Raw genomic sequence first — 25,981 nt, forward strand, 5'->3', positions numbered from 1 at the left:
GAAGAATGCGAGTGAAATCTTCCCAGTCCATTTGTCAGCGTCGACTAGTCACTACGGATGAGACCTGGATTTATTTGTATGACCCTGAAAACAAGGAGCAGTCAAAAGAGTGGAGGCACAGTGGTTCTCCTTGTCCAAAAAGTTCAGGGTACAAAAATCAGCCACTAAAGTGATGGCGTCTGTGTTCTGGGATAAGAAGGGCGTGCTGCTAGTGGACTACCTTCAAAAGGGATCCACCATCATTGCAAGGTATTACATTGAACTTATGGACCAATTGAAGGCAGCTCTGAAGGCCAAAAGACATGCAAACTGTCCAAAGGAATCTTGTTCCTGCAAGACCACGCCTCCGCTCACACTGCACAAGCGACCACGGCAAAACTGGCAGAGCTGGGCTTCCAGCTGGTTGACCACCCACCTTATTATCGATCTCTAGCTCCCTCCAATTATCTTTTGTTTGCCACCCTGAAGAAACACCTCACGGGTACCAAATTGCACACCATTACTGATACCTTTTAACTCAACATGAAAAAATTAATGTTTTTTCAAAAAAAGGAGTACATGAGTCCGCAATAATTCCACAAAAATATAGTTATAACCACCTATTCCCCGCACAATAAAATAGATAAATGCAGTAGAATGTGCAATAATAGAACCAGCAGCATATTTTTCACACGTAAAAATATCTCTAGATAAACGTATAAAGTGACAAGTGCCTAGATATATTAAGGACTATTTAGTTTTTTGTATTAACATGTAAAGCGACTGACCATCCTGTAAGTATATCACATAAAGTGTACACGTGCATATATATTTCACATATCCCAATATAAATATATTTAAGTCAATGGCTTTAAATATATATACCCCAAAAGAGGACTATAAATATTGCCACTAGTAATGAGAATTACGTGCTGCCACCCGCTAGGTAAAGATCCATGATTACTATATAGGTATCACCCGGACATAGTAAGCTATAACAGCCCCTCATGTGCTACCAGAAAAATTCACGAGACTGTGAGCATAAATGTCCGCTATAATATACCGTGCGGTTTGTGCAATGAAAGTTATTAAACACCGCAATTGGAGCACAAAATCATGGTAATTACCTAGGTGGAAGAATGTGCGATTGCTGCCGTCCTATTCCCCGACATACGTTTCGCTAACCCGGTTTCTACAGGGGGCGTGCTGGGCAGGAGGAAACAAAGGGATTAAATGTACATGCCTGGCCAATCAGGGACATTCCAGCGCTTGCGTCAGCCGTACTCCGCCCTCCTTCAAACTAGAGTTCCTGCCGGGCGGCCGTGGGACGCAACCTGCGTGTCAAACACAGGAACTGTGCAGCGACGCAGGTTGGTCCCACATTATGCGCCCTTTAATCAGTTCCGGAAGAGTTTTGTCCATGCAAGCGCATAGTCCTGATGGCACAAAAATACGCGGTGTAGAATAGAAATCTATGTTAGACCTCGTCTGTGCCATATAGAAAAACACAATTCCATTACATAATATCACTTTTCATTATCACCAACTTTATAAATCGTGAAGTCTCATATTCCTCATATATCACTGCTTCAACAATTATTAAACAGGTGAAGCAGATTGTACAAAAAAATCCCTGTACATCATGTCCACTGCTACATTGTCATACAGTATATACCCCTATGGAGAAAACACACATGCAGCTGTGTACATAAATTAAGTACATATATATGTGCATATTCACATGTGTACACAAATGCACGAATAGTTTATTGATGAATCCTCATTTTCAATGGAGACAATGTCATGCTTGCATGTAAAGCTTGATGAAAATCCCAATATGGACAGAAGAACAAAAAGGATTTTATGTATAAAGACAAAATGAAACAATTTAACAACAGCGCTAAAAACTTAAAAACAATCCCAGATACCTCCCAACCCAAAACACTAATATAATGACTAAAACCATTAAAAACAATTAAAACCAAAGGAGCTGACAAAAGAACACAGGAAGATGCTCACAAAAAAGCCCCGAACCCCAGTGTCTCGTTGAGGCCATGCGGGTTAAGGGTACCCAACCTAAAGATCCAACGGCTCTCCGTCCTTGCCAAAACTTTTCCCAAATCACCTCCCCTAATGCCCAAAGCCACCTGGTCGATGGCCTTGACCTTCAGGGAGTGGGGATTGCAGTTATGTAATTCTCGAAAATGCCGAGGTAACGTTTTCAATTGTGCAATGTCCTCAACTGTCTTGGCCTTGATAATGTCCCTGCAGTGTACCCGCATTCTGATCTTTAATTCACGCGTTGTGAGACCCACATACATTTTTTTACATGGGCACTCACCCAAATAAATGACTCCTTTAGAGGAACATGTAAGTTGTTTCCTGATGGTAAATTTCCGTGACCCGTCAAAATTTTTAAAGCTTTTTGATTTCACCAAGTTAGCGCAGGCCTTACACAGACAACAGGGAAAAAAAGCCCTGATCCAACACAGGTATAATCCTTTTATCTCTCCGTTCCGGGTCAAAGTGGCTGTGCACCAATGTATCCCTCAAACTCCTCAACCTCTTTGCTGTAATAAGAGGCTTTGGGGGCAACACTTTTCTTTGAAAATTGGGTCAGAACGAAGAATCCCCCAGTACTTGGACACAATATCCCTCATTTCTCCCCACCGATTATCATATGTGGTTATGAACCGTACCTGTTCGGCTTGTTCTTTTTTGTTAGAGATGTGATCTACCGATTCATAATTATTGGAGAACAACAACGAACTTCTGGAGGCCTGTGTGGCACAATGGAAACCTTTTCTGATGACCTACTATATCCCCTTTCTAGGAATCTTTGTGCCAATTCGCCTGATTGCTTTTGAAAGGCTTTCTGATCTGAACAAATCCTTTTGGTTCTTAAAAATTGTCCAATTGGTATTCCCGAGATTACAGTCGTAGGATGTGAAGAGGATGCATGAAGAAGGCTTTTTGTGGCGGTACTTTTCCTAAAAATAGAAGTAGATAGGAAGCCATTATCCTGGGTCTTAATTAGAATGTCCAAGAAATCCAACTCTCTGCCCTGCTTAAATGTAAGTCTTATATTTTGGTTGTTGTTGTTCAACTTCTGCATTACATCTTTAAGACCATTGGAGGGGCCATCCCAGATAAACAATATGTCATCTATGTAGCGCATCCAATTAAGGATGCCACTACAACCTGGGATGGCCTCCCCCAAAAAGATATCCCGCTCCCATGCACCCAAGAAGGGGGCGCATACCGCCCCCATTGCTGTGCCTTGGGTTTGCAGGAAAATCTTTTGATCAAATGTAAATACATTGTGCATGAGCACAAATTCGAGAAGAAGTCAAATCAACCATATCGCCATCAATGGTACTATTATGCAGGAAGAAAGAAACTGCCCAAAGGCCATCCGCATGTCTAATCGACGTATACAAGGACTCGACATTGCCCGTGACCAGAACCATGTTAGAACAAAGTTGTATATTGTCCAGTCTACACAGGGCCGATGTTGTGTCCTTGATAAATGATGGCAGTTCCGCAACCAATGGCTGTAAATAATGGTCGATGACATTGCAGATAATGTCACACAGCCCGCCGTTACCGGCCACAATCAGCCTTCCAGGAGGGTCAGTCACGTTCTTGTGCACTTTAGGGATCAAGTGGAACGTTGCCAGCCGGGGATGCAGATTTTTAACGCAATCAACCAATTTCTTGGGTATAATTCCCTTCTCAAAAGCCGCCAGCAAAATAGAGAGTAATTCGTCCTGAAAAGTGGGGAGAGGGTTAGTGGTCAGTTTCCCATAGCACTGGCGTACATTCAACAACTTATATGCCTGCCGTTCATACATGGTCATAGGCCATATCACCATGTTACCGCCTTTGTCGGCGGGTTTGAACAGCACGTCCTTCCATGATTGTAACTCTTCCAAAGCACTCCTTTCACGTTTAGTAAGATTTGTAGGGCCAGATTTTATAGAGAACTTCTCTCGAAATTCCTGAGACACCATTTTTGTAAAAATCTCAATGGCTGAACATGAATTAAATGAGGGAAATTTAGTGGATTTTTTTAGAAGAGCATGAGGAAAGCATAGATCTCTATTCTACACCGCGTATTTTTGTGCCATCGGGACTATGCGCTTGCACGGACAAAACTCTCTCGGAACTGATTAAAGGGCGCATAATGTGGGACCAACCTGCGTCGCTGCACAGTTCCTGTGTTTGACACACAGGTTGCGTCCCACGGCCGCCCGGCAGGAAGTCTGGTTTGAAGGAGGGCGGAATTTGGCTGATGCAAGCGCTGGAATGTCCCTGATTGGCCAGGCGTGTACATTTAATCCCTTCGTTTCCTCCTGCCCGGCACGCCCCCTGTAGAAACCGGGTTAGCGAAACGTATGTCGGGGAATAGGACGGCAGCAATCGCACATTCTTCCACCCAGGTAATTACCATGATTTTGTGCTCCAATTGCGGTGTTTAATATCTTTCATTGCACAAACCGCACGGTATATTATAGCGGACATTTATGCTCACAGTCTCGTTAATTTTTCAGGTAGCACATGAGGGGCCGGGATAGCTTACTATGTCCGGGTGATACCTATATAGTAATCATGGTTCTTTACCTAGCGGGTGGCAGCACGTAATTCTCATTACTAGTGGCAATATTTATGGTCCTCTTTTGGGGTATATATATTTAAAGCCTTTGACTTAAATATATTTGTATTGGGATATGTGCAATATATATGCACGTGTACACTTTATGTGATTTACTTACAGGATGGTCAGTTGCTTTACATGTTAATACAAAAAACTAAATAGTCCTTAATATATCTAGGCACTTGTCACTTTATACGTTTATCTAGAGATATTTTTACGTGTGAAAAATATGCTGCTGGTTCTATTATTGAACATTCTACTGCATTTATCTATTTTATTGTGTGGGGAATAGGTGGTTATGGTTTTTGAATAATAAACTATATTTTTGTGGAATTATTGCGGACTCGTACTCCTTTTTTTGAAAAAATATATTAATTTTTTCATGTTGAGTTACAAGTGTTACTTGGAGTGTCCAAGTTATAAGGTTGACCAATTTAACGTTGATACATTTCTGATACCTTGTCTGCTACGGATGCCTGGTTTGAGGCACAACCGAAATCCTTCTTTTTGCTAGGCTTAGGCTACTTTCACACATCCGGTTTGAGCACTGCGGCTCAATCCAGCTGTGAAACCTATGCAACGGATGCGGTGAAAACCCTGCATTCTTTGCATAAGTTTTTACATGCGGCCCGTCTGTTTATTTCCGGTTGCGGCACGCTACTGAGCATGTGCAGTGGAAGAAACCGCATGCAGCGGCCGGATGCGTTTTTTCCCGCATCGCGCCGCATCCGGTGTCCATAGGCATGCATTGAGAAATGCGCCGCATCGGTAGGATGCGGCACGATGCGGGTTTTTTTGCCGGAGCAAAAAACGTGCCAGGGAACGTTCCATCCGGCCACCGCATCGGCTAAATCTACCGCATGCGGCAAAAACCGGACTGAACGCAAGCCCATGCGGCACCAATGCAAGTCAATGCTGGAGAAAACGAACTGGCGGCTAAAAAACGGTTTCGCTTTTTCAGCAGAGCGCTGGATTGTGCCGCACAGCACAAACCGGGTGTGTGAAAGTAGCCTTACAGAACATGGAAAATCCGATGTAAGAAGTGTGTTGTCATCAGTGGAGAGTGGAATAAATGTAAAGTTTCATCATCCTATCTCGTTTGTTTCTGGGTAAAGCCAAAGACTTATCAGCAACCCCTTTTGTATGTTATGTGTATATATATAATTTTTATGTTATAATATCTCTTCATGGGACAACACTAAAGATGTGACACGTTGATACAATTTAATGCAGCCTTTGACTTGCCTCAGTGGTCACATGCTGTACTTATAGGGATTTGCAGTGCATCGGCAGCAAATTGAATAGTTCTTTTCTTTATCGCTTCATTGGGGGACACAGAAGAGACCATGAGTTTAAGCTTAGTGTCCATAGGAGGTGGACACACTCGGTGCGGGCTGTATCTGGGAAACAAAGGGAAAAGTTTACTAAAACACAATAATACAAACGTGAGGGGCTGCTCCCAGACCAGAGTGTGTCCACCTCCTATGGCCACTAAGCTTAAACTCATGGTCTTCTGTGTCCCCCGATGAAGGCTCCAAGAAAGAGATTTTACGGTGAGTACCCAAAATCTACTTTTTTTTTTTTTTGCTTTTTAATCTGCAATTTTTTTTTTTATTTTTTTTTACCCAAGCCTGGATCAAAATGACTCCGGGTATTCCCAGATTTGGGATCCCGTTGCTGATTTTGCCCAAATTTCAGCTTAATTGAAAATCCTGTAAACAAATCCTGTGTTTTCACTTAATTTCTTGGTGATCTCTTTATTCTTAGAGGTGAAGAAGACGACTCCTTGGCTATTAAACCTCCACAGCAAGTTTCTCGGAAAGAAAAATCTCATCACAGAAAAGATGAGAAGAAGAAAGAGAAACGCAGACACCGCAGCCATTCTGCTGAAGGTACTTCTATATAATGAGATTATTTCTTTATATTTCTAGGCGCTCAAACCCATTTGATGAAATTTAAAAAAAAAAATTAAGCAATCACATACTTAGAATACACTGCAAGGCGACAAACCTTTACAGCAAACTCCCACATAGTGTAAGGACCAGCATTGATAATGCAGAAAGGGGCCTGGCATGATTAGATGCATGTTCAACAAGTAATAATAAAAATAATAATAAATTATGATTATATAGTAATTATACTTTTGTTGCTGACCAGAGTTCTTATTCTTTTACAACTGAACCCAACATATTAGGAGCCACGTTTCTGTTCACATTGAGACGTTAAGTTACTTCCGTGTGCGGAAGATGTACACATGGTTAATAACGATGGATTATGGTTGCATGTTTCTGTGCAAAATGAACAATGTGTACTGACCAACATGTGCAGGTAAATATATACGTGTGAAGGAAAAGGACCGAGAGCCTGAAAGGAGAAAAAGACACAGAGAAGAACAAGATAAGGTTCGCCGTGAGCGAGAGCGACTGAAGAGGAGGGAGCTGGCCAGGGAGCATTCCAGGAGGGAGCGGTAAGAAAGATCCGAGGATTGTGTTTTTGTGCATTATAATTGTTTCCACTTTTTAGAGAACTCATTTAAAGTTATTGTAAAGGCAAACAACGTTCTAAATGCAGCATCAGGAATGGCTTATGTAATAATGAGCGTGGCTCTTGTAGAAATGATATCCAAAATAACAATTGCAAAGGGAAAGTGGAAAAAACGGAAGTGCAATGGAACCTCGGATTACAAGTAACCCGGTGTGCGAGCATTTCTCTATACGAGCAAAACTTGCTGTAAATTTGTAACTCGGTTTGTGAGCAATGCTTTGCTGTACGAGCAAATACTAAACGCACACACTTCTGGTTCCGTACTTTCACCGCGCTCTGACCCGCTCTGGCTGCTTCTTATGGCCCACTGGCACGTGGATCAAGTAACAATGACAGCTGGTGCAGGGACTACTGCTGTCTGTGCTTCATGTCTGCCGGCGCTGAGCTCTCTCTGGCACACCTCCCAAAGGCAGCACGCTGACCAATTAGAGGCAAGCATATGACGTTTGCTGCTGAAGCACTGACAGTAGCAGCTTCTATGTCAGCTGCGATCCATACTGGGTCCACATGCCTGCGGACTGCAAGAACCAGGGAAGAGGCTGCCGAGGGAACGGGAGTATAGGTGAGAATAATGTGTGTGTGTTTCTGTGTGTGAAATGGTACAATAGGGAAGTTGTGGAACGGATTGTGTGAGTTTCAATTGTTTCCTATGGGAAAAGTTGCCTTGCTATACGAGTAACTTGGATTACGAGCATACTCACACACATTCTGCTCGTAATCCGAGGTTCCACTGTATGTAAATGGGGAACATTAGAATGTGAATATGCATTACTGCCTAGAAAATATGCAATTTTTTTTTCTTTTTTTAAATGCAAATAAAAATGGACAAATTTACTTGTGCCAAGGTGTAACTCTCATCTGGATCTTATTTTATTTTCTTTATCGTTTCTTTGGGAGACCCAGACCATGGGTGTTTAGCTTCTGCCTCCGGAGGACACACAAAGTACTACACTTAAAAGTGTAGCTCCTCCCTCTGAGCTTATACACCCCCTGGTGAGCAGACCCAGCCAGTTTATCGCTTTGTGATCAGGAGGCATACATCCACACATGCATTCTCATATGATTTTTTCCTTTTGAAATGAGATTGAAGAAGTGCGGGTCCACGTCTGGACCCCCGGCATGACCCTTCTCACCCCACTGTGTCGGCGGTGTTGTAAGGTTGATTTCAAAGGCTGGAGCCTTACATGCCGTGCTCCTTCACCATCCCTCCTGGGCTCTGGCTTGAAGTGGGAGCCAGCACGGTTTCCCTGCCTGGCAGGAGACCGGTCTCCATCCGCAGCCCTTCAAGACCCTGCTGGACGGGAGCACTCATCCCCAGGGACCTGGCCCTGCGTCTCAGCAGCTAAGTACCTGAGACGTTTATATTTTGGGGGTCCCTGTACTTTATTGTTGGGGAGAGTGTGCTTACTGTATTTATAGGCATTTCCGGCGGGTTCTCTAGCTGTCGCCCGAGAACCGCGCCGATGGTGCCTGCGCGTCGGCCTCGCCGCTCAAATTTAGGCCCTGGCTTTGCTGGAGGCCTAGTTTCTGTTCTCTGCCCTCGCATGTCATTCATGCAGAGGGACAGGCTCTGCTCCTCCCGGCGGCCGTTCTGCACAGGGGAGGGACACTCCCCACTGCTGTGCGTGTCTCCTCTCTGTAGGTCTCTATGGCCCTCCAGTTCCCGCTCTCAAGCCAAGTCCCGCCCCCTCTCTTCGCTCCGGCGGCCATCTTCTCAGTTCACTCGGCGCTGGTCTGCACTCTGCATCCCTGCTGAAGTGCTGTGCATGGGGGTCCGGGCTTCGGGATCTGGAGGGCACACAACACCGCTCCAGCGGTCTGGTAAACCACAACCGGTCTCTGGTTGTGGACCTCTGTATATACTCTCTGGGGTTCATTCTCTTGCAGAGCCACCACTCCAGCAGCATGTCTCACACAAGGAGCAAGGCTCCAAAGCTTTATTCTGTATGCGCTGCATGTAAGCTCCTGCTGCCTGAACCGAGCACCTATCCTCATTGTGATGTCTGCTCTAACTTGGCGGTGTCACAGCCTGGAGTCTCACCCCCAGGGGTCTCTCGGGCTGCTCCTGCTCCTGTGGACGAACCCCCGGCTTGGGTAGAATCCTTTTCTAGGTCTATCTCCCAGTCTTTTGCTGAGTCCATGGGACTTCTGTCCAGGACTTTGATAAATATGCATCAGCCCCCTTTACAGGGTGCCCCTACTGCTATGGGTCCCTTAGGTTCGGAGCTCACAGAGGATTCATCATCAGGGCCCAGACCCCGTCCTCCTAAGAGGAGACGCAGGGTTCCCTCTCCCTCCTCCTCCCGCGGCTCTGATTTAAGAGCTGACTCGCAGGATGAAGAGGATGCCTTTACAGGGGGCTCGGAGGCTAACTCCATGTACCCCATTGATCTGTCCGAGAGTGACTCAGATTTTAGTGACTTGATTGCTTCCATTAATTCTGTACTGGATCTCAATCCGCCAGTATCAGAGGAGCAACCTTCTCTTTCAGAAAAGCACCAGTTTACCTCGCCTAAGAGAGTAAAGAGTGTGTTCTTTAACCACTCCAGTTTTCAGGCTGCTGTGACCAAACCCAGGGCCTGTCCTGACAAACGCTTCCCAAAGCGTGGTTCTGATGACCGTTTTCCCTTCCCACCTGAGGTGGTCAAGGAGTGGGCTCAGTCCCCAAAGGTAGACCCTCCGGTGTCTAGGCTCTCAGCCCGGACCGTTGTGTCGGTGGCTGATGGCACCTCCCTTAAGGATTCTACTGACCGGCAGATTGACCTTCTGGCCAAATCCGTGTATGAAGCGGCGGGGGCCGCGTTTTCCCCGACTTTTGCAGCAGTGTGGGCTCTCAAAGCCATGTCTGCTTCTCTAGAGGAGATGCATTCCCTCACCAGGGAATCTATGCCCGAAAAGGTTGCCTTAACTTCCCAAGCTTCAGCTTTTTCATCTTATGCCATGTCTGCCATGCTGGAGGCTTCTCACCGCACTGCGGTGGCTTCGGCTAATTCCCTCGTTATCCGCAGGGTCTTGTGGCTTCGAGAGTGGAAGGCAGATGCTTCTTCTAAGAAGTACCTTGGTGGGCTCCCTTTTGCTGGGTCCCGGCTGTTCGGTGAACAGCTGGATGAAATTATTAAGGAAGCTACTGGTGGGAAGAGTACTTCCATGCCACAAACCAAAACCAGGAAACCTGCCCAGGGTAGGAATCAGTCAAGGTTTCGTTCCTTTTGTTCCTCCAACTGGTTGTCCTCTAAGCCCTCGGCCTCGTCCGCTAACTCAGCCAAGGACCAGAAATCCAACTGGCGCCCAAAAGCGCGTCCACAGAAGACCGCAGGAGGTGCTGCCACTAAGGCAGCCTCCTCATGACTCTCTGCCCGCTCCGGCGACGTCCTTAGTCGGTGGCAGGCTCTCCCACTATGGCGACGCTTGGTTTCAACACGTCTCCGATCAGTGGGTGAGAGATATCATCTCCCACGGCTACAGGATAGAATTCTCTTCCAGCCCGCCAAACAGATTTTTTCTCTCAACTCCCCCTTGCTCCAAGGCTGCCGCCTTCTCTCAGGCCGTGGCAGCCTTGCAGGCCAACGGAGTGATTGTACCGGTTCCCGCCCGGAAACGGTTCAGAGGTTTCTACTCAAATCTCTTCCTAGTTCCCAAAAAGGACGGTACCTTCCAGCCCATCCTGGATCTCAAGCTTCTCAACAAGCATGTTCAGGTGCGGCACTTTCGCATGGAGTCCCTGCGATCAGTCATTGCCTCAATGACCCAAGGGGATTTCCTGGCATCCATCGACATCAGAGATGCCTATCTGCATGTGCCAATTGCAGTTTCACACCAGCGTTGGCTACGTTTTGCAATAGGAGAAGATCATTTCCAATTCGTGGCTCTCCCCTTCGGGTTAGCCACGGCCCCTCGGGTATTCACCAAGGTCATGGCAGCAATGATTGCGGTTCTGCACCTCCAGGGGTTGGCAGTGATTCCTTACCTGGACGACCTTCTAGTCAAGGCTCCATCCAGCGCAGACTGTCAGCGGAGTGTCTCGCTCACTCTCGCCACTCTAGCCCAATTCGGGTGGTTGGTCAATCTGCCCAAATCCACTCTAACTCCGACCCAGAGCCTCACGTAACTAGGGATGCAGTTCGAGACTTTGCCGGCACTTGTGAAGTTGCCCTTAGTCAAACAGAAGTCCCTCCAGCTAGCGGTGTGCTCTCTGCTGAGGCCCCGCCATTATACCCTCAGGCGTCTGATGCAGGTGCTGGGTCAAATGGTGGCGTCCATGGAGGCTGTTCCCTTTGCCCAGTTCCATCTGCGCACCCTGCAACTGGACATTCTCCGCTGTTGGGACAAGCGGCCTTCCTCCTTACACAGGTTAGTGGCTCTGTCGCCACAGACCAGGAGCTCTCTTCAGTGGTGGCTTCGGCCCCTCTCCCTGTCCCAGGGGCGCTCCTTCCTGGCCCCGTCCTGGGTGATTCTCACCACGGATGCCAGTCTATCCGGCTGGGGAGCGGTATGTCTCCACCACAGAGCGCAGGGCACTTGGACTCCGTCCGAGTCAGCCCTTTCAATCAATGTGCTGGAAACCAGAGCCGTGCTTCTAGCTCTCCTAGCATTTCACCACCTGTTGGCGGGCAGGCACATTCGAGTCCAGTCAGACAACGCGACAGCGGTTGCCTACATCAATCACCAAGGCGGGACACGCAGCAGCCTGGCAATGTTGGAGGTACAACGCATCCTTCAATGGGCGTAGGACTCCAAGTCCACCATATCCGCAGTCCACATCCCAGGCGTTGAAAACTGGGAGGCAGATTATCTCAGCCGTCAAACCGTGGACGGTGGCGAGTGGTCCCTGCACCCGGCAGTGTTTCAGTCAATCTGCCGCAAATGGGGCACTCCGGACGTGGACCTAATGGCATCCCGTCACAACAACAAAGTTCCTGTTTACGTGGCTCGCTCCCACGATCCCCAGGCATTCGCCGCGGACGCTCTGGTTCAAGACTGGTCCCAGTTTCGTCTGTCCTACGTGTTTCCCCCTCTAGCTCTCTTGCCCAGAGTTCTGCACAAGATCAGAATGGAGGGTCGTCGAGTCATCCTCATTGCACCGGACTGGCCCAGGCGAGCTTGGTATCCGGACCTGCTCCATCTGTCCGTAGAGATGCCGTGGCATCTCCCGGACCGTCCAGACCTACTCTCGCAAGGTCCTTTTTTCCGCCCGAATTCTGCGGCCCTCAAATTGATGGCGTGGCTCTTGAGTCCTGGATTTTGACGGCTTCTGGTATTCCTCCTGAAGTCATCTCCACTATGACTCGGGCCCGTAAGTCTTCCTCCGCTAAGATCTATCACAGGACTTGGAAAATTTTCCTGTCCTGGTGTCGCTCTACCGACCATCCCCCTTGGCCATTCTCCTTGCCGACCCTTCTGTCTTTTCTACAGTCCGGTCTGCAGCTAGTAAATAAGGAATAACGTTTGGAACACCATTCTAAGTCTGAACTGGGTGCAAAAACCTAAAAAAAAAACAAAAAATCTCCCCATAGTTACGGTCTGCAGCTAGGACTGTCCCTCAACTCTCTCAAGGGACAAGTCTCAGCTCTGTCAGTTCTGTTCCAGCGGCGTCTCGCTCGGCTGGCTCAGGTCCGCACCTTCATGCAAGGCGCGTCTCACATCATTCCGCCTTACCGGCGGCCCTTGGATCCCTGGGACCTTAACTTGGTTCTCACGGTTTTGCAGAAACCCCCCTTTGAGCCTCTTAGGGATGTTTCTTTGTCTCGGCTTTCACAGAAGGTGGCCTTTCTGGTTGCCATAACTTCTCTCAGGAGAGTCTCTGATTTGGCTGCGCTCTCCTCGGAGTCACCTTTTTTAGTTTTTCATCAAGACAAGGTGGTTCTCCGTCTGACTCCGGACTTTCTTCCAAAGGTGGTCTCTCCCTTCCACCTTAACCAGGACATTACCTTACCGTCCTTCTGTCCGGCCCCTGTTCATCGCTTTGAAAAAGCGCTGCATACTCTGGATCTGGTGCGTGCTCTCCGGATCTATGTGTCTCGCACCACTGCGATTAGGCGGTGCACCTCTCTTTTTGTGCTAACCACAGGTCGGCGCAAGGGCCTTTCTGCTTCTAAGCCGACCTTAGCCCGTTGGATTAGGTCAACCATTTCGGACGCCTACCAGAGTTCTCAGGTGCCTCCCCCGCCGGGGATCAAGGCACATTCGACCAGAGCTGTCGGTGCCTCTTGGGCTTTCAGGCACCAGGCTACCGCTCAACAAGTCTGTCAGGCTGCCACTTGGTCTAGCCTGCACACCTTTTCGAAGCACTACCAAGTGCATGCTCATGCTTCGGCAGATGCGAGCTTGGGCAGACGCATCCTTCAGGCGGCTGTCGCCCATTTGTAAAGTTAGGTTCTGCCTACTTCTTAGTTTTTCTGTTTATTTCCCACCCATGGACTGCTTTGGAACGTCCCATGGTCTGGGTCTCCCAAAGGAACGATAAAGAAAAAGAGAATTTTGTTTACTTACCGTAAATTCTTTTTTTTATAGTTCCGTATTGGGAGACCCAGCACCCTGCCTGTTGGCACTTTTTTGTTCCGCGTGTTATCACCGGCTGTTGTCGTGGACAGAGTCTCCGGTTGTTCCGGCTCTTGCTCTGTTCTACTTGTGGGTGGCTATTCTCCTTCAGCTTTTGCACTAAACTGGCTGGGTCTGCTCACCAGGGGGTGTATAAGCTCACTTTTAAGTGTAGTACTTTGTGTGTCCTCCGGAGGCAGAAGCTAAACACCCATGGTCTGGGTCTCCCAATACGGAACTATAAGAAAAAGAATTTACGGTAAGTAAACAAAATTCTCTTTTTTATGCCTCTCTTGTTGTTTAAACTGTCCACTTATATGGGCTAGAAAAGAACCTGCAGAATGAAAATTAAAACACCTGAAGTAACTGGGAGGAGTGCGAAAACAAAGGACATGACTCCATAATACAAAATAGAAGAATTGCCCGCACTTCCTAAACTTCTAGTCTGAACTGGTGCAAAGTGAACAGAACATATAATATCCATAATAACAGTTGCACTCAAGTTTATGGAGGGGGAGAAAATGGAAGGATGTAAATGGTGAAAATTGGAGTTCATATTCATCATATATCATCAGCATCCTCATTTATACCCCCAGTGGTTAGCTGCTACAAAGAAACGCCCACGTTTTGGAAGCCTCCGCCCATCCACACATTACATGGACAGTAAATATGTGTAAATTGGGTATTGCTTTGTTTCTCCTGTAACGATGGGTTCATCTATAACTTGCAGTTAATTTTTGGGGATCTCAATAGTTTGGCACCCTGTGAACATCTTATTGTCAGACCCCATGTATTTCCTCTCCTGTTTATTATTATTTTTTTTTTTTTCTTGCAGCGATCGTTTGGAACAACTTGAACGTAATCGTGAGCGCGAAAGGAAACAATGGGAACAGCAGAAAGAACTGAAAGAGCGACAGCGGCGAGCAGAGGAGAGACGTAAAGGACGGGAGGCCAGGAGAGAAGGTACTATTATCTGCATCCGGTCCTGTCACTTAAGTATTAGCATCTATGAAGCTGCGGTTTATTTTCAGGGCTGGTACTTACCTTTACTTAATACTTATCTTAAATATTGATTGGTCTCATTGTAGTGTACAACATTCTAGGGTACAAGGGAACGTTATAAAACTGTTTGTATTTTTTGATTGGTGGAAGTACAGGTACAGAGACCCCGCTCTAGCAACGGATGCTGAACTCTTAGGCTATGTGTCCACGGGAGAATGTAGCTGTGGATTTTTCTGCATCAAAATCCGCAGCTTTCCCGCAAAATCCGCACCTTTTCAAAGGTGCGGATTTACCGCGGAATTGCCGCGGATTTGATGCGGATTTTGGTGCGCATTCCCCCCAATTTTAAAGCCAAAATCCGGATGAAAATCCGCAACAATAATTGACATGTTGCAGATTTTTCCGGACGAAAATCCGCACGATTTCCGCTGCGGAAAAATCCGCAGCGTGGACACAGCATTTCCAAAATGCCATAGAAATGGCTGGGGAGTAGCTGTGCTGCAGATTTTCGGGAAATCTGCGGCTTTTCCGCGAGAAATCCGCGGCAAAATCCGCGCATTTTCCGCAGCGTGGGCACATGGCCTTATATGTGTGATCGGGTCGGCACAGGGAGACAAGCTTAGTGGTCTATGAACCCACAGATTTATTTTGGGCCTGCACACCGCTCCGAAAAGGGTCTCAGAGCTCTTTGTTTCAAAAATTGGTGGTGATCTCTGCGCCTTGACCTCTACTGATCAAAACTTCTGACATTTCAGGAGTGTTCTTAAAATAAAATTGAAAAAAAAAAGTATCTTTTAGTTCCAAACTTCTCTACCATTTAATTTCTTAAAACCATACCTGCCACTTCTGGTAACGTCTTTCAGAATAAGTTATCGTGTATGTACATCATGAATGACACTTTCTGGCCATTATATGACTTGCATCCTGCATGTCTCACCAGTTTTCTGCTTCGCACACTCTACATTTCAGTTGTCTCTTAACGGCTTACAGAAGACTAGCTGCTATGATTTCTTCCTTACACAGAAACTGTGGGATTCCTCATATTTCTCTGTTTAGGACATGTTCACAAGTTGCTGCATGGAGGAGATTTATACAGCTAAACTGAGCAGTGTAGCTGTGGATCCAGCTCCAGGAATTGGCTAAATCACTCGCTACATACAGCTTGAGCTGCCCCTCTCTCCCTTTGCCTATATCCTCACTCCTCCTGCTCCCCCTCCCGTCACCATAGAAAATAATAGGAGGTATAACCTGACTCCTCACTGTGCTTGGCCGTCTGTCTTGCTTTGTGCACAATGGCTTTAAAAAAATGTTTTTTTTTCACAATGTATAGTGAGTTTGAGAGCAGAGGAAGTGGATCATAAGTGGAGAAAAATTATTTCTCTGATAAGATGTATTACACCATTTCTTACACTATCAACAAAGAAAGGATTCGGAGTTCACAAGTCAAGTATTAATAAAAATTAGAATCTTTATTTAAACTTGCGGTATCAAAAATATATTAAGAAAAAATACATAAATATTTAGCGTTAGATTTATAATTCATAGAAGCTGGACAATAAGAAAGGGGATATTTGGTGACCCCACGAGAGGTGATATGGCTACATACAAAAAAGGGGGGGGGGGTCATTTAAGGATCAATGCATATGGGTAAAAAATCCTGTAAGGTGCAGATTCTGTGCAAATAAATAGTATAGTCTCAATGGACTCAGATGAACCGCAAAACTGTTTGTTTACCAACATTAAATCAATAGTACACCCCAAAATTAGCGTGCCCACCAGAGAAAGAAAGAAAGACCCTCCACACGCGCATTTTCGCGTTGGTGTATTACCGCTTCATCAGGGAAGATCTGTTTCTTACACTAGCTTATACTGTTGATATGTGCAAAGTGTATTGAACACGGACTATTAACACATCTTTATTTCTTTTTCGCTCCTAATTGGGAGACCCAGACAATTGGGTGTATAGCTATTGCCTCTGGAGGCCACACAAAGTATTACACTTAAAAGTGTAAGGCCCCTCCCCTTCTGGCTATACACCCCCAGTGGGACCACTGGCTCACCAGTTTTGTGCTTTGTGCGAAGGAGGCAACACATCCACGCATAGCTCCACTGTTTAGTCAGCAGCAGCTGCTGACTATGTCGGATGGAAGAAAAGAGGGCCCATACAGGGCTCCCAGCATGCTCCCTTCTCACCCCACTTCATGTCGGAGGTGTTTGTTAAGGTTGAGGTACCCATTGCGGGTACGGAGGCTGGAGCCCACATGCTGCTTCCTTCCCCATCCCTTTTTACAGGGCTCTGGGTGAAGTGGGATTCTATCGGTCTCCAGGCACTGAGGCCGTGCTCCATCCACAGCCCCTGGTACTGCTGGACATGGAGCGGAGTATCTTCAGGGACATGGCCCTGCTACATGGAGGTACTCGGTGTCCCGGTGGGGACCGCGCAGACACACGGCAGCACTGCTGGGTGTGTTAGTGCGCCAGGGACAGCGGCGCTGTCCGCACTAGTGCCATCGCACACCACAGCGTTGCTGGGTGTGTTAGTGTATTGGGTGACTACCGCGCTAACGCCGCTGCCGTTTTTATTTAAGGCGCCGCTGGGAGTTGTGGTGCGCCGGGGACTTCCGCGCCGGCCAGCACTGATATGCCGGCCGCGCTTATTAACTCGAGTCCCCGGCTTCTGGGCCTAGTCTCCCTTCGTTACCGCCCACAGCCCTGACAGTCAGGGTAGGGGCGTGACGCTGCATAGCACAGCAGCGCTGAGAGCTGGAGTATGTTTTGCATACTCCACCCCTCTCACTGTGTGCACTGTGAAACCGGATTCCCGCACTTTCTCAGGCACGCCCACGGCTTCCTTCTCTATACAGGACGCCGGCAGCCATTAGTGTCAGTTTTCTGTACGATACAGAGACAAGTGTGGAAGACCCTGGCATTCTGATAGTCACACAATCGCTGCAACAGGCGTTAAGCAGCACCTGTGGTGCTAACCCCACTAGTGCAGAAGTGCACTTATAGATATGCTTCTACTATATACATTGCACTGTTTGGTCGCACGTTGTATATACCCTCCTGGATTGTGCGGAGGAGTTATCAGCATATTCTCTGTGTAAAACAAAGGTGCAGAACCACATGTTTTTCTATGCAGCCGGTACAGCATGTACGGCTATACGGCCGGCAGGTTACATAGACCCCCATTGTATCCAACTCAGCCGGAGTCTCTGCTAATGGCCAGAGGATGAGGACGGTGTCTGCAGTATTTACTGACAGATTTTCTGAGACTATGGCTATGATACTAGAAGCCTAGCAGTCCGGACATGTCTCTCACAACATGGGCACTGTTGAATCATTGATCCATGGCCCCCCTCAGTGTGAACAACTAACAGCTCCGGGAATGTCACACGCATCCCAGAGTCACGGCTCTGCACAGACGTCAGTCCCAGACAGCCTAAGCGGGCTCACTTGAGCGGCCCTCGGTTTCATCAGGGTCCTAGCAGAAGGACTCTCTGTGTAATGAGGCGGAAGTAGCGGCTCAGGATTCTGATCCTGAGACCGCTCTCAATCTGGATACACCTAATGGTGACGCCATAGTGAATAATCTTATAGCGTCCATCAATAGAATGTTGGTTATTTCTCACCCAGCTCCTCCAGTGGAGGAGTCAGCTTCACGTATTTTTCTGGACCACTCTGCCTTCAGAGAGGCAGTCCAGGAACACCACACTTATCCAGATATGCGCTTCTCCAAACGGCTTAGGATACACGTTATCCCTGCCCCCTGACGTGGTCAAGGACTGGACCCAGTGTCCCAAGCGGCATCCTCCAATCTCCAGGCTTGTAGCTAGATCCATAGTTGCAGTGGGAGATGGAGCTGCACTTAAAGATGCCACTGACAGACAGATGGATCTCTGGTCTAAATCCATCTATGAGGCTGTCGGCGCACCGTTGGCTCCAGCATTCTCACCCTTGGGGCACTCCAAGCTATTTCAGCTTGTCTTACACAGATTGACACGGTTACACGTACATCTGTGCCGCAGGTGGCATCCTTAACCTCTCAAATGTCTGCATTTGTTTCTTACGCGGGTCAGGTTGCCCTAGACTCTGCGAACCGTGCGGCAGTAGCCTCCGCTACTCCGTGTTTTTAAGCAGAGCCTGGTCTGCTCGTTAAGTGAATGGAAGGCAGATTCTGCTTCCAAAAAAGGGTGCTTAACCAGTTGCCTTTTTCTGCTGACCGACTGTTTGGTGAGCGTTTGGATGTAACCATTAAACAGTCCAGGGGTAAGGATTCATCCTTTCCTCAGCCCGGACACAACAAACCCCAACAGAGCAGGAGGCAGTCGGGGTTTCGGTCTTTTCGAGGCTCGGCCAGGTCCCATTTTTCCTCGTCCAATGTGGACTCAAAAGGATCATAGGAGCTCAGATTCTTGGCGGGCTCAGTCACGCCCAAAGAAGAGACAGTCTGAAAACCCGCTTCCAAGGCGGCTTCCTCATGACTTGCGGCCTCCTCTCTCCGCATCCTCGGTCGGTAGCAGGCTCGCCCGCCTTGGCGATATTTAGCTGCCATAGGTCAATGACCGTTGGGTGTGAGACATTCTGTCTCACGGGTACAGGATAGAGCTCACTTCTCGTCCTCCAACTCGATTCTTCAGAACTTCTCCACCTCCCGGCCGAGCCGCTGCTCTTCTGCAAACAGGGTGCACTCTATAGGCAGAAAGAGTGATGACCCCCGTTCCTCTTCAGGAACAAGGTCACGGTTTTTACCCCAAATTATTTGCGGTGCCTATAAGAACGGGCCGTTCCGTCCCGTTCTGGATCTAAAACTGCTCAGCAAGCTCGTGGACACCAGGCGGTTCCGGATGGAATCCCTCCGCCATGTCATCGCCTCAATGTCCCAAGGAGATTTCCTAGCATCATTAGGCATCAAGGATGCTTATCCACACGTGCCGATTGATCCAGAGCACTAGCGTTTCTACGCTTCGTTATAGGAGACGAACACCTTCTGTTCGTAGCTCTACCTTCCGGCTAGCGACAGTCCCACTGGTCTTCGCCAAGGTCAGGGCAGCAGTAGTCACAGTCCTGCACTCTCAGGGTCACTCTGTGATCCCATATTTAGACGATCTACTTGTCAAGGCACTCTCTTAGGAAACATGCCGACACTGCCCGAACGTTGCGCTGGAGACTCTCTAGAGTTTTGGGTGGATCATCAACTTTTTAAAGTCAGATCCGACCCCGACCCTATCGCTAACATATCTAGGCATGGAGTTTCATACTCTCTCAGCGATAGTGAAGCTTCCGCTAGACAAACAGCATTCACTACGGGCTGCAATCTCTTCTTTAAGAACCAGTCGCACACATTGAGACGCCTCATGCACTTCCTACGTAAGATGGTAGCAATGGAGGCAGTTCTTTTCGCGCAGTTTCATCTGCGTCCACTACAATGTGACATTCTCCGCCAATGGGACGGGGAGTCGACCTCCCTCAACAGAGTCGTCTTTCTTTCTCAGGCGGCCAAGGAATCTCTACGGTGGTGGCTTCTTCCCACCTCATGGTCAAAAAGAAGGTCCTTCCTATCCCCATCCTGGGCGATAGTTACGACAGACGCGAGTCGATCAGGGTGGGGAGCAGTTTTTTCTCCACCACAGCGCTCAGAGTACGTGGACTCAGCAACAGTCCACCCTTCAGATCAATGTTCTTGAACACAGAACAGTGTATCTTGCCCTGCAAACCTTCCAACAGCAGCTGGAAAGCAAGCAAATCCGACTTCAGTCGGACAACTCCACAGCGGTGGCATACATCAACCACCAAGGAAGAACGCGCAACCGGCAAGCCTTCCAGGAAGTCCGGCAGGTTCTGATGTGGGTGGAAGACACGGCATCCACCATATCCACAGTTCACATCCCAGGCGTGGAAAACTAGGAAGCTGACTTCCTAAGTCGCCGGGGGGTGGCCGAAAGGGTATGGTCTCTTCACCCGGACGGGTTTCAGGAGATCTGGCGCCGCTGACAGAGGCCGGACGTCGATCTAATGGCGTCACGGCACAACAACAATGTGCCAGCTTCATGGCACGGTTTCACAATCATCGAGCTCTGGCGGCAGACGCCTTAGTTCAGCATTGGTCGCAGTTCCAGCTACCTTATGTGCCACCTCTAGCATGGTTGCCCAGAGTGCTGCGTTAGATCAGGACCGACTGCGGCCGCGCCATCCTCGTCGCTACAGATTGGCCGAGGGTGTTGTGGTTCCCGGTTCTGTGGTGCCTCACGGTAGGCTAACCGGGGGCACTACCAGACCAATCAGACTGGCTGTCTCAAGGGCCATTCTTCCATTTGAATTCTACGGCCCTCAACCTGATGGTGTGGCATTGAGTCCTGGAACCTAGTGTCGTCAGGGTTACCTCAGGACGTGGTTGCCACCATGAGACAGGCTAGCATACCAACGTCCGCCAAGATTGACCACAGGACGTGGAAGATATTCTTATCTCGGTGCTCGGCGCAGGGTGTTTCTCCCTGGCCGGTTGCATCGTCTATGTTTCCTTCCTTCCTGCAATCTAGGTTGGAAAAAGGGTTGTCGCTCAGTTCCCTTCAGGGACAAGTCTCAGCGCTATCTGTATTTTTTCAGAAACGACTTCCTCAGGTACGCACGTTCCTACGGGGAGTTTGTCTTCTCAGCACTCCGTACAGGCGGCCGTTAGAGCCCTGGGATCTGAACAAGGTTCTCATTGCTCTCCAGAGGCCGCCTTTCGAGCCTTTGAAAGAGGTCTCCCTTCCCGCTTTCTCGGGAAGTGGCCTTCTAGTAACGGTCTCGTCTCTTGGGAGAGTTTCCGAGCTAGCAACGCTCTCATACAAATCTCCCTTCCTGGTCCTTCACCAGGACAGGGTAGTTCTGCGTCCGATTCCGGAATTTCTCCCTAAGGTGGTATCCCACTTTCATATCAATCAGGATATCACCTCACCTTCTTTGTGTCCTCGTCCAGTCCATCAATTTCAGAAGGATTTGCATCTGTTGGTTCTGGTGAGAGCACTCAGGTTCTACTTCCCGCATGGCGCTCCTGCGCCACCCGGATGCACTCTTTGTCCTTGTCGCTGGTCGGCGTAAACAGTCGCAAGTTTCTGAATCCACCCTGGCTCGGGGGATCGAGGAACCAATTCTTGAAACCTACAGTTCTTCTGGGCTTCTGGTTCTCTCAAGGCTGAAGGCCCATTCTACCAGAGCCGTGGGTGCATCCTGGGCATTACGGCACCAGGCTACGGCTCAGCAGGTGTGTCAGGCAACTACCTGATTGAGTCTGCATACTTTTACTAAGCATTTTCAGGTGCATACCTACGCTTCGGCAGACGCCAGCCTAGGTAGATAAGTCCTTCAGGCGGCGATTGCCCACCTGTAGGGAAGGGCTGTTTGACGGCCCTATCACGAGGTATTCTTTTACCCACCCAGGGACTGCTTTTGGACGTCCCAATTGTCTGGGTCTCCCAATTAGGAGCGAAAAAGAAGGGAATTTTGTTTACTTACCGTAAATTCCTTTTCTTCTAGCTCCAATTGGGAGACCCAGCACCCGCCCTGTTTTCTCGGGGTTTTTCTGTTTTTTCGGGTACACATGTTGTTCATGTGGTATGGTTCAGTTCTCCGATGTTTCCTCAGATTGAATTGGTCTTTAAACCAGTTATTGGCTTTCCTCCTTCTTGCTTTGGCACTAAAACTGGTGAGCCAGTGGTCCCACTGGGGGTGTATAGCCAGAAGGGGAGGGGCCTTACACTTTTAAGTGTAATACTTTGTGTGGCCTCCAGAGGCAATAGCTATACACCCAATTGTCTGGGTCTCCCAATTGGAGCTAGAAGAAAAGGAATTTACGGTAAGTAAACAAAATTCCCTTCATTGGTTGGAACTCTGTTCTTTAAGTCCTAAACTACCTAATATAATCATAGAGTTCCCCCAGTGGTCGCTTAGAACCATTATATAGCGAATATAGTAGATATTCTGGATCTTAGAAACATAAATAGAATTTGCATCTATTTACATAACAAAATTGATTGTAAGTGGAGAAATTCTGGAAAGAAATCAGGAGCGCAAGTAGGGTCTTAACCGTGTTTTGAAGGAGAGGTCGGGGAGGGAGATACCAGGCACAAGTAGCACCACAAGTACTTTGAAGGCATCAATTTGGCTTCTGCGCCCCTGGAAGGAATATAAAGGATGAAGAAGTCTTCAGCCTGCATATAAAAAATTGATTGGCCGTGTAAATGATGGAGGAGGAAATTTTCTATACAATCATGTCTGCTGGCTTGGGGGATAATGCCGCCAATTTTTTAGGGCAGTCTTTTATCTTTCCTGCTCGTTTTGGGTGAACAATTAAAAATATAGTTTGTGAAGAAACTGGGTGAGTTTGGTGCCCTCGTAGGGGTTGTCTCAAGTAGTTAAAGAGGTGGTTCTCCCCTTTTCATTATTGGCCACATCAAATAGTATGTTAAGAAACAAGATTTCGCTCAAATACCTTGCGTTGCCAATAGTGTGTGATCGGCGCTGTTGCCATCCGCTCATCCCCCTTTGTGTGACCCCCGGGCTTAGTGACCTCTGGGATCCGGTGATGTCATGTCAATTTCCAGTTGACCTGACATCACTGCGGCCGGCCCCAGTCTCCGTGAGTCACTGCGTTGTGGGGGGCGTTTCAGCGCTCGTCACAGTTCAGCATCATAGTCCAGCGTCGCTCCTGCTTGTGGCTGTCTGCAGTGAAGGAGAGAGCAGGGAGATGCTGCGCTGTGATGCTGGGCTGTGACGAGCGGTGAAACGGTGACTCTGGAAGACTGCGGCCCGCCTCAGTTGACGTGATCTCACCAGACATCAGAGGTCACGGAGCCCGGCAGTCACGTGAAGAGGGTGAGCGGACCGCAATAGCGCCGCTCACAGGCACTATTAGCAACAGAAGGTATTCAAGAGAAACTTTGTTTCTCAACATATCGATGTGACCAGTAAGTGGGGAAAAACAGCAAAGTGCTTGTAAAAACAAGCAACTTCACAATTGCTCCTATTAAAACTGCTCTCTGTTCTCAGGAATGGTAGAATATTACTTAGACACGGAGCGTGCGCTGCTTGTAGGCTTTATAATTTAGAGCCTCCTGGTGGCGTTCTGAAGCTGGTCAGATAGCTTCCTTCCTGCTTCAGTGCTTCCGCCTTTTTTTTTTTTTCCATGCTGCATCTGATGGCTTTCTTGGAGATGGCACTGTTCTAACCATAACCATGCCCCTTGTCCAATCTGTCAATCTTCAGGAGCATACCGCCTCCAGCAAAGCAGAGGGGCAGGAGAGCAGTGTGCTCCTTAAGGTAGAACATTAGAAAAGCCCTTCAACTTCAGACTTCCCAGTCCTTCTTTATATACTGTAAAATAATCATTTTAGTTCCTAATCCTTACCACTCAGTTTCCATGTAGATTAGGTGATTACTGGTGTTTCCACTAGTTTGACAACCTGCGATGAGATGATTATTGGGGGACCATTCAAAGAACGAAAAACAATTAAAATGGTGGTTCTGACTCTTAATGTCGAGCAAGAATTTCAGCTTTTGTTATAAACGGCATGAATGAAGTCACTAACATATAGAGCACAATTTTTCTTTCGTTTTTGTTTCTATTCTTAAAGGGAACCTGTCATGTCCAGAAATTCTATTTAATCTGCAGGTAAATTGTGTTAAAATCCTGCCTGCCGTACTGGAGCCACAGCTACAGGGAGAAAATTAACTGAAATCCTCCCAGCGACTGCTCACTTCCAGTCTTGAGGTTGGTGCAGGTAGAAATTACTGTCACCACTCAGTATGGAGTGAGGGCCGCAGTAATCACTCCCTGGTACATTGATTGACAACCCGTTCTGTAACGTTTGATTGACAGCCTACAAAACAGACAATGTGTATGGGAGTTATTAAAGCCGCATTCACTGTCTAGTGGGCAGTGACTATAACCGTTGGCTAGATCCATGCGGCTACAGGGAGAATAACACTTAATTTTTTCCCTGTAGGAGCTGTTGCTGTAGAGCTGCTTAACATGATTTTAAAGCTATTTACCTGCACATCAACTGTATAGCTGCAGGTAAATAGCATTTTTGGACATGACATGTTCCCTTAAAGGGAACCTGTCAGCAGGTTTTGGCTAAGTAATCTGACTTAGTTTCTAGGTGCAGCAGTTGTGCTGTTTTATTTGCTGCAGATCTAGTAGAGCTCAGAACGTTGAGCCATGTATAACCTATCCCACACCACTGATTGGCAGCTTTTTCGTACACTGTATTCACAGAAAGCAGCTAATCAGTGGTGAGGATGGGGTTGAACCATGAGACAGGAGACACCTAGTCCTCTAGTGATAATCTCCTGCTGATAAAACAGTTTTTATTGAAATTGGAACACAAAACCCAGTAAGTGGCACATCCCTGGAATCAGGGTCTCTGCCCCTACATTATGCAGCTCTCAGATTACATAGCAAAAACCTGATGACAGATTCCCTTGAAAGTGAAGTGGTATCAATGAATTGGTAGTAATAATACGCGTACTTGCTAGTCATGCACTTGCCAATCTGTACAACATGCCTTCTAGGGCTCGCAGGATCTGCGCTTCCTGAACGCAGGAAGTTAGGGCTCTTACAAGAGACTGAGAAAATGCAGTACAGTGCAGAGTCAAGAATACTTGTAGAGTTTAGCACTCAAAGTAAGTTTTGGCTTTTTAAAACCATTTGTATGACAATAACTTTGTGGCAGTTCTGTACTGCTTTGTGTCCTCTTCACCCTTTCTCAGTCAGACAAGCTGGCTCCAATTGATGTTTTGTAGATTATGCTCGGCAGCAAGAAATATTGAAATACTAACTCTTCTGAAATCTCCATAACTGTGATCAAAGGGCAGAATGACGTAGACTTTTATGGTATTTCTGCTGTTATGACGCGCTGACATCATAGAATTTCCCTTGCTGTGTTTTTCAATGTGCTATTGTTGCCATCAAATATGACAGAACTGCTGAGACACACCAGATCGTCGTCTTAATGTTGTGGAAAGCATTTTTCTCTATTGCTTCGTTGGGGGACACAGGAGACCATGGGTGTGTGCTGCTGCGACTAGGAGGCTGACACTATAGAAAAAAAGTTAGCTCCCACCAATTGGCATGGAGATAATCAGTTTTAGCTTATTTAGAGTTGGAGGTAGAGTTTGTTGTGTTTTATTAATGATTTTCCTTCTTTCAGATTCAGCTTGTGATGGGCAACAGAGTGAAGGTGTATCACTCTCGATTCCCCCCTTTCCTCGCTTCCCAGG

The 25,981-nt window shown here is 47.6% G+C and overlaps 1 protein-coding gene across 3 annotated transcripts in view; it reads left to right on the forward strand.

Moving 5' to 3' along the window:
* LOC142256258 (cyclin-dependent kinase 11B-like) overlaps window positions 1–25,981 on the forward strand; it is a 157,407-nt gene that overhangs the window by 47,186 nt on the left and 84,240 nt on the right. For 2 of the 3 annotated variants that reach the window (XM_075327837.1, XM_075327838.1), the window contains exons 4-7: window positions 6,404–6,528; window positions 6,965–7,103; window positions 14,553–14,680; window positions 25,274–25,384. In XM_075327837.1, the coding sequence (XP_075183952.1) occupies window positions 6,404–6,528; window positions 6,965–7,103; window positions 14,553–14,680; window positions 25,274–25,384 (503 nt within the window). The remainder of the gene's footprint in view (window positions 1–6,403; window positions 6,529–6,964; window positions 7,104–14,552; window positions 14,681–25,273; window positions 25,385–25,981) is intronic. The other variant, XM_075327839.1, reaches the window with a different exon arrangement.

This window comes from Anomaloglossus baeobatrachus, chromosome 11, assembly GCF_048569485.1.
Source record: "Anomaloglossus baeobatrachus isolate aAnoBae1 chromosome 11, aAnoBae1.hap1, whole genome shotgun sequence".
NCBI classification, from domain to species: Eukaryota; Metazoa; Chordata; class Amphibia; order Anura; family Aromobatidae; genus Anomaloglossus; species Anomaloglossus baeobatrachus.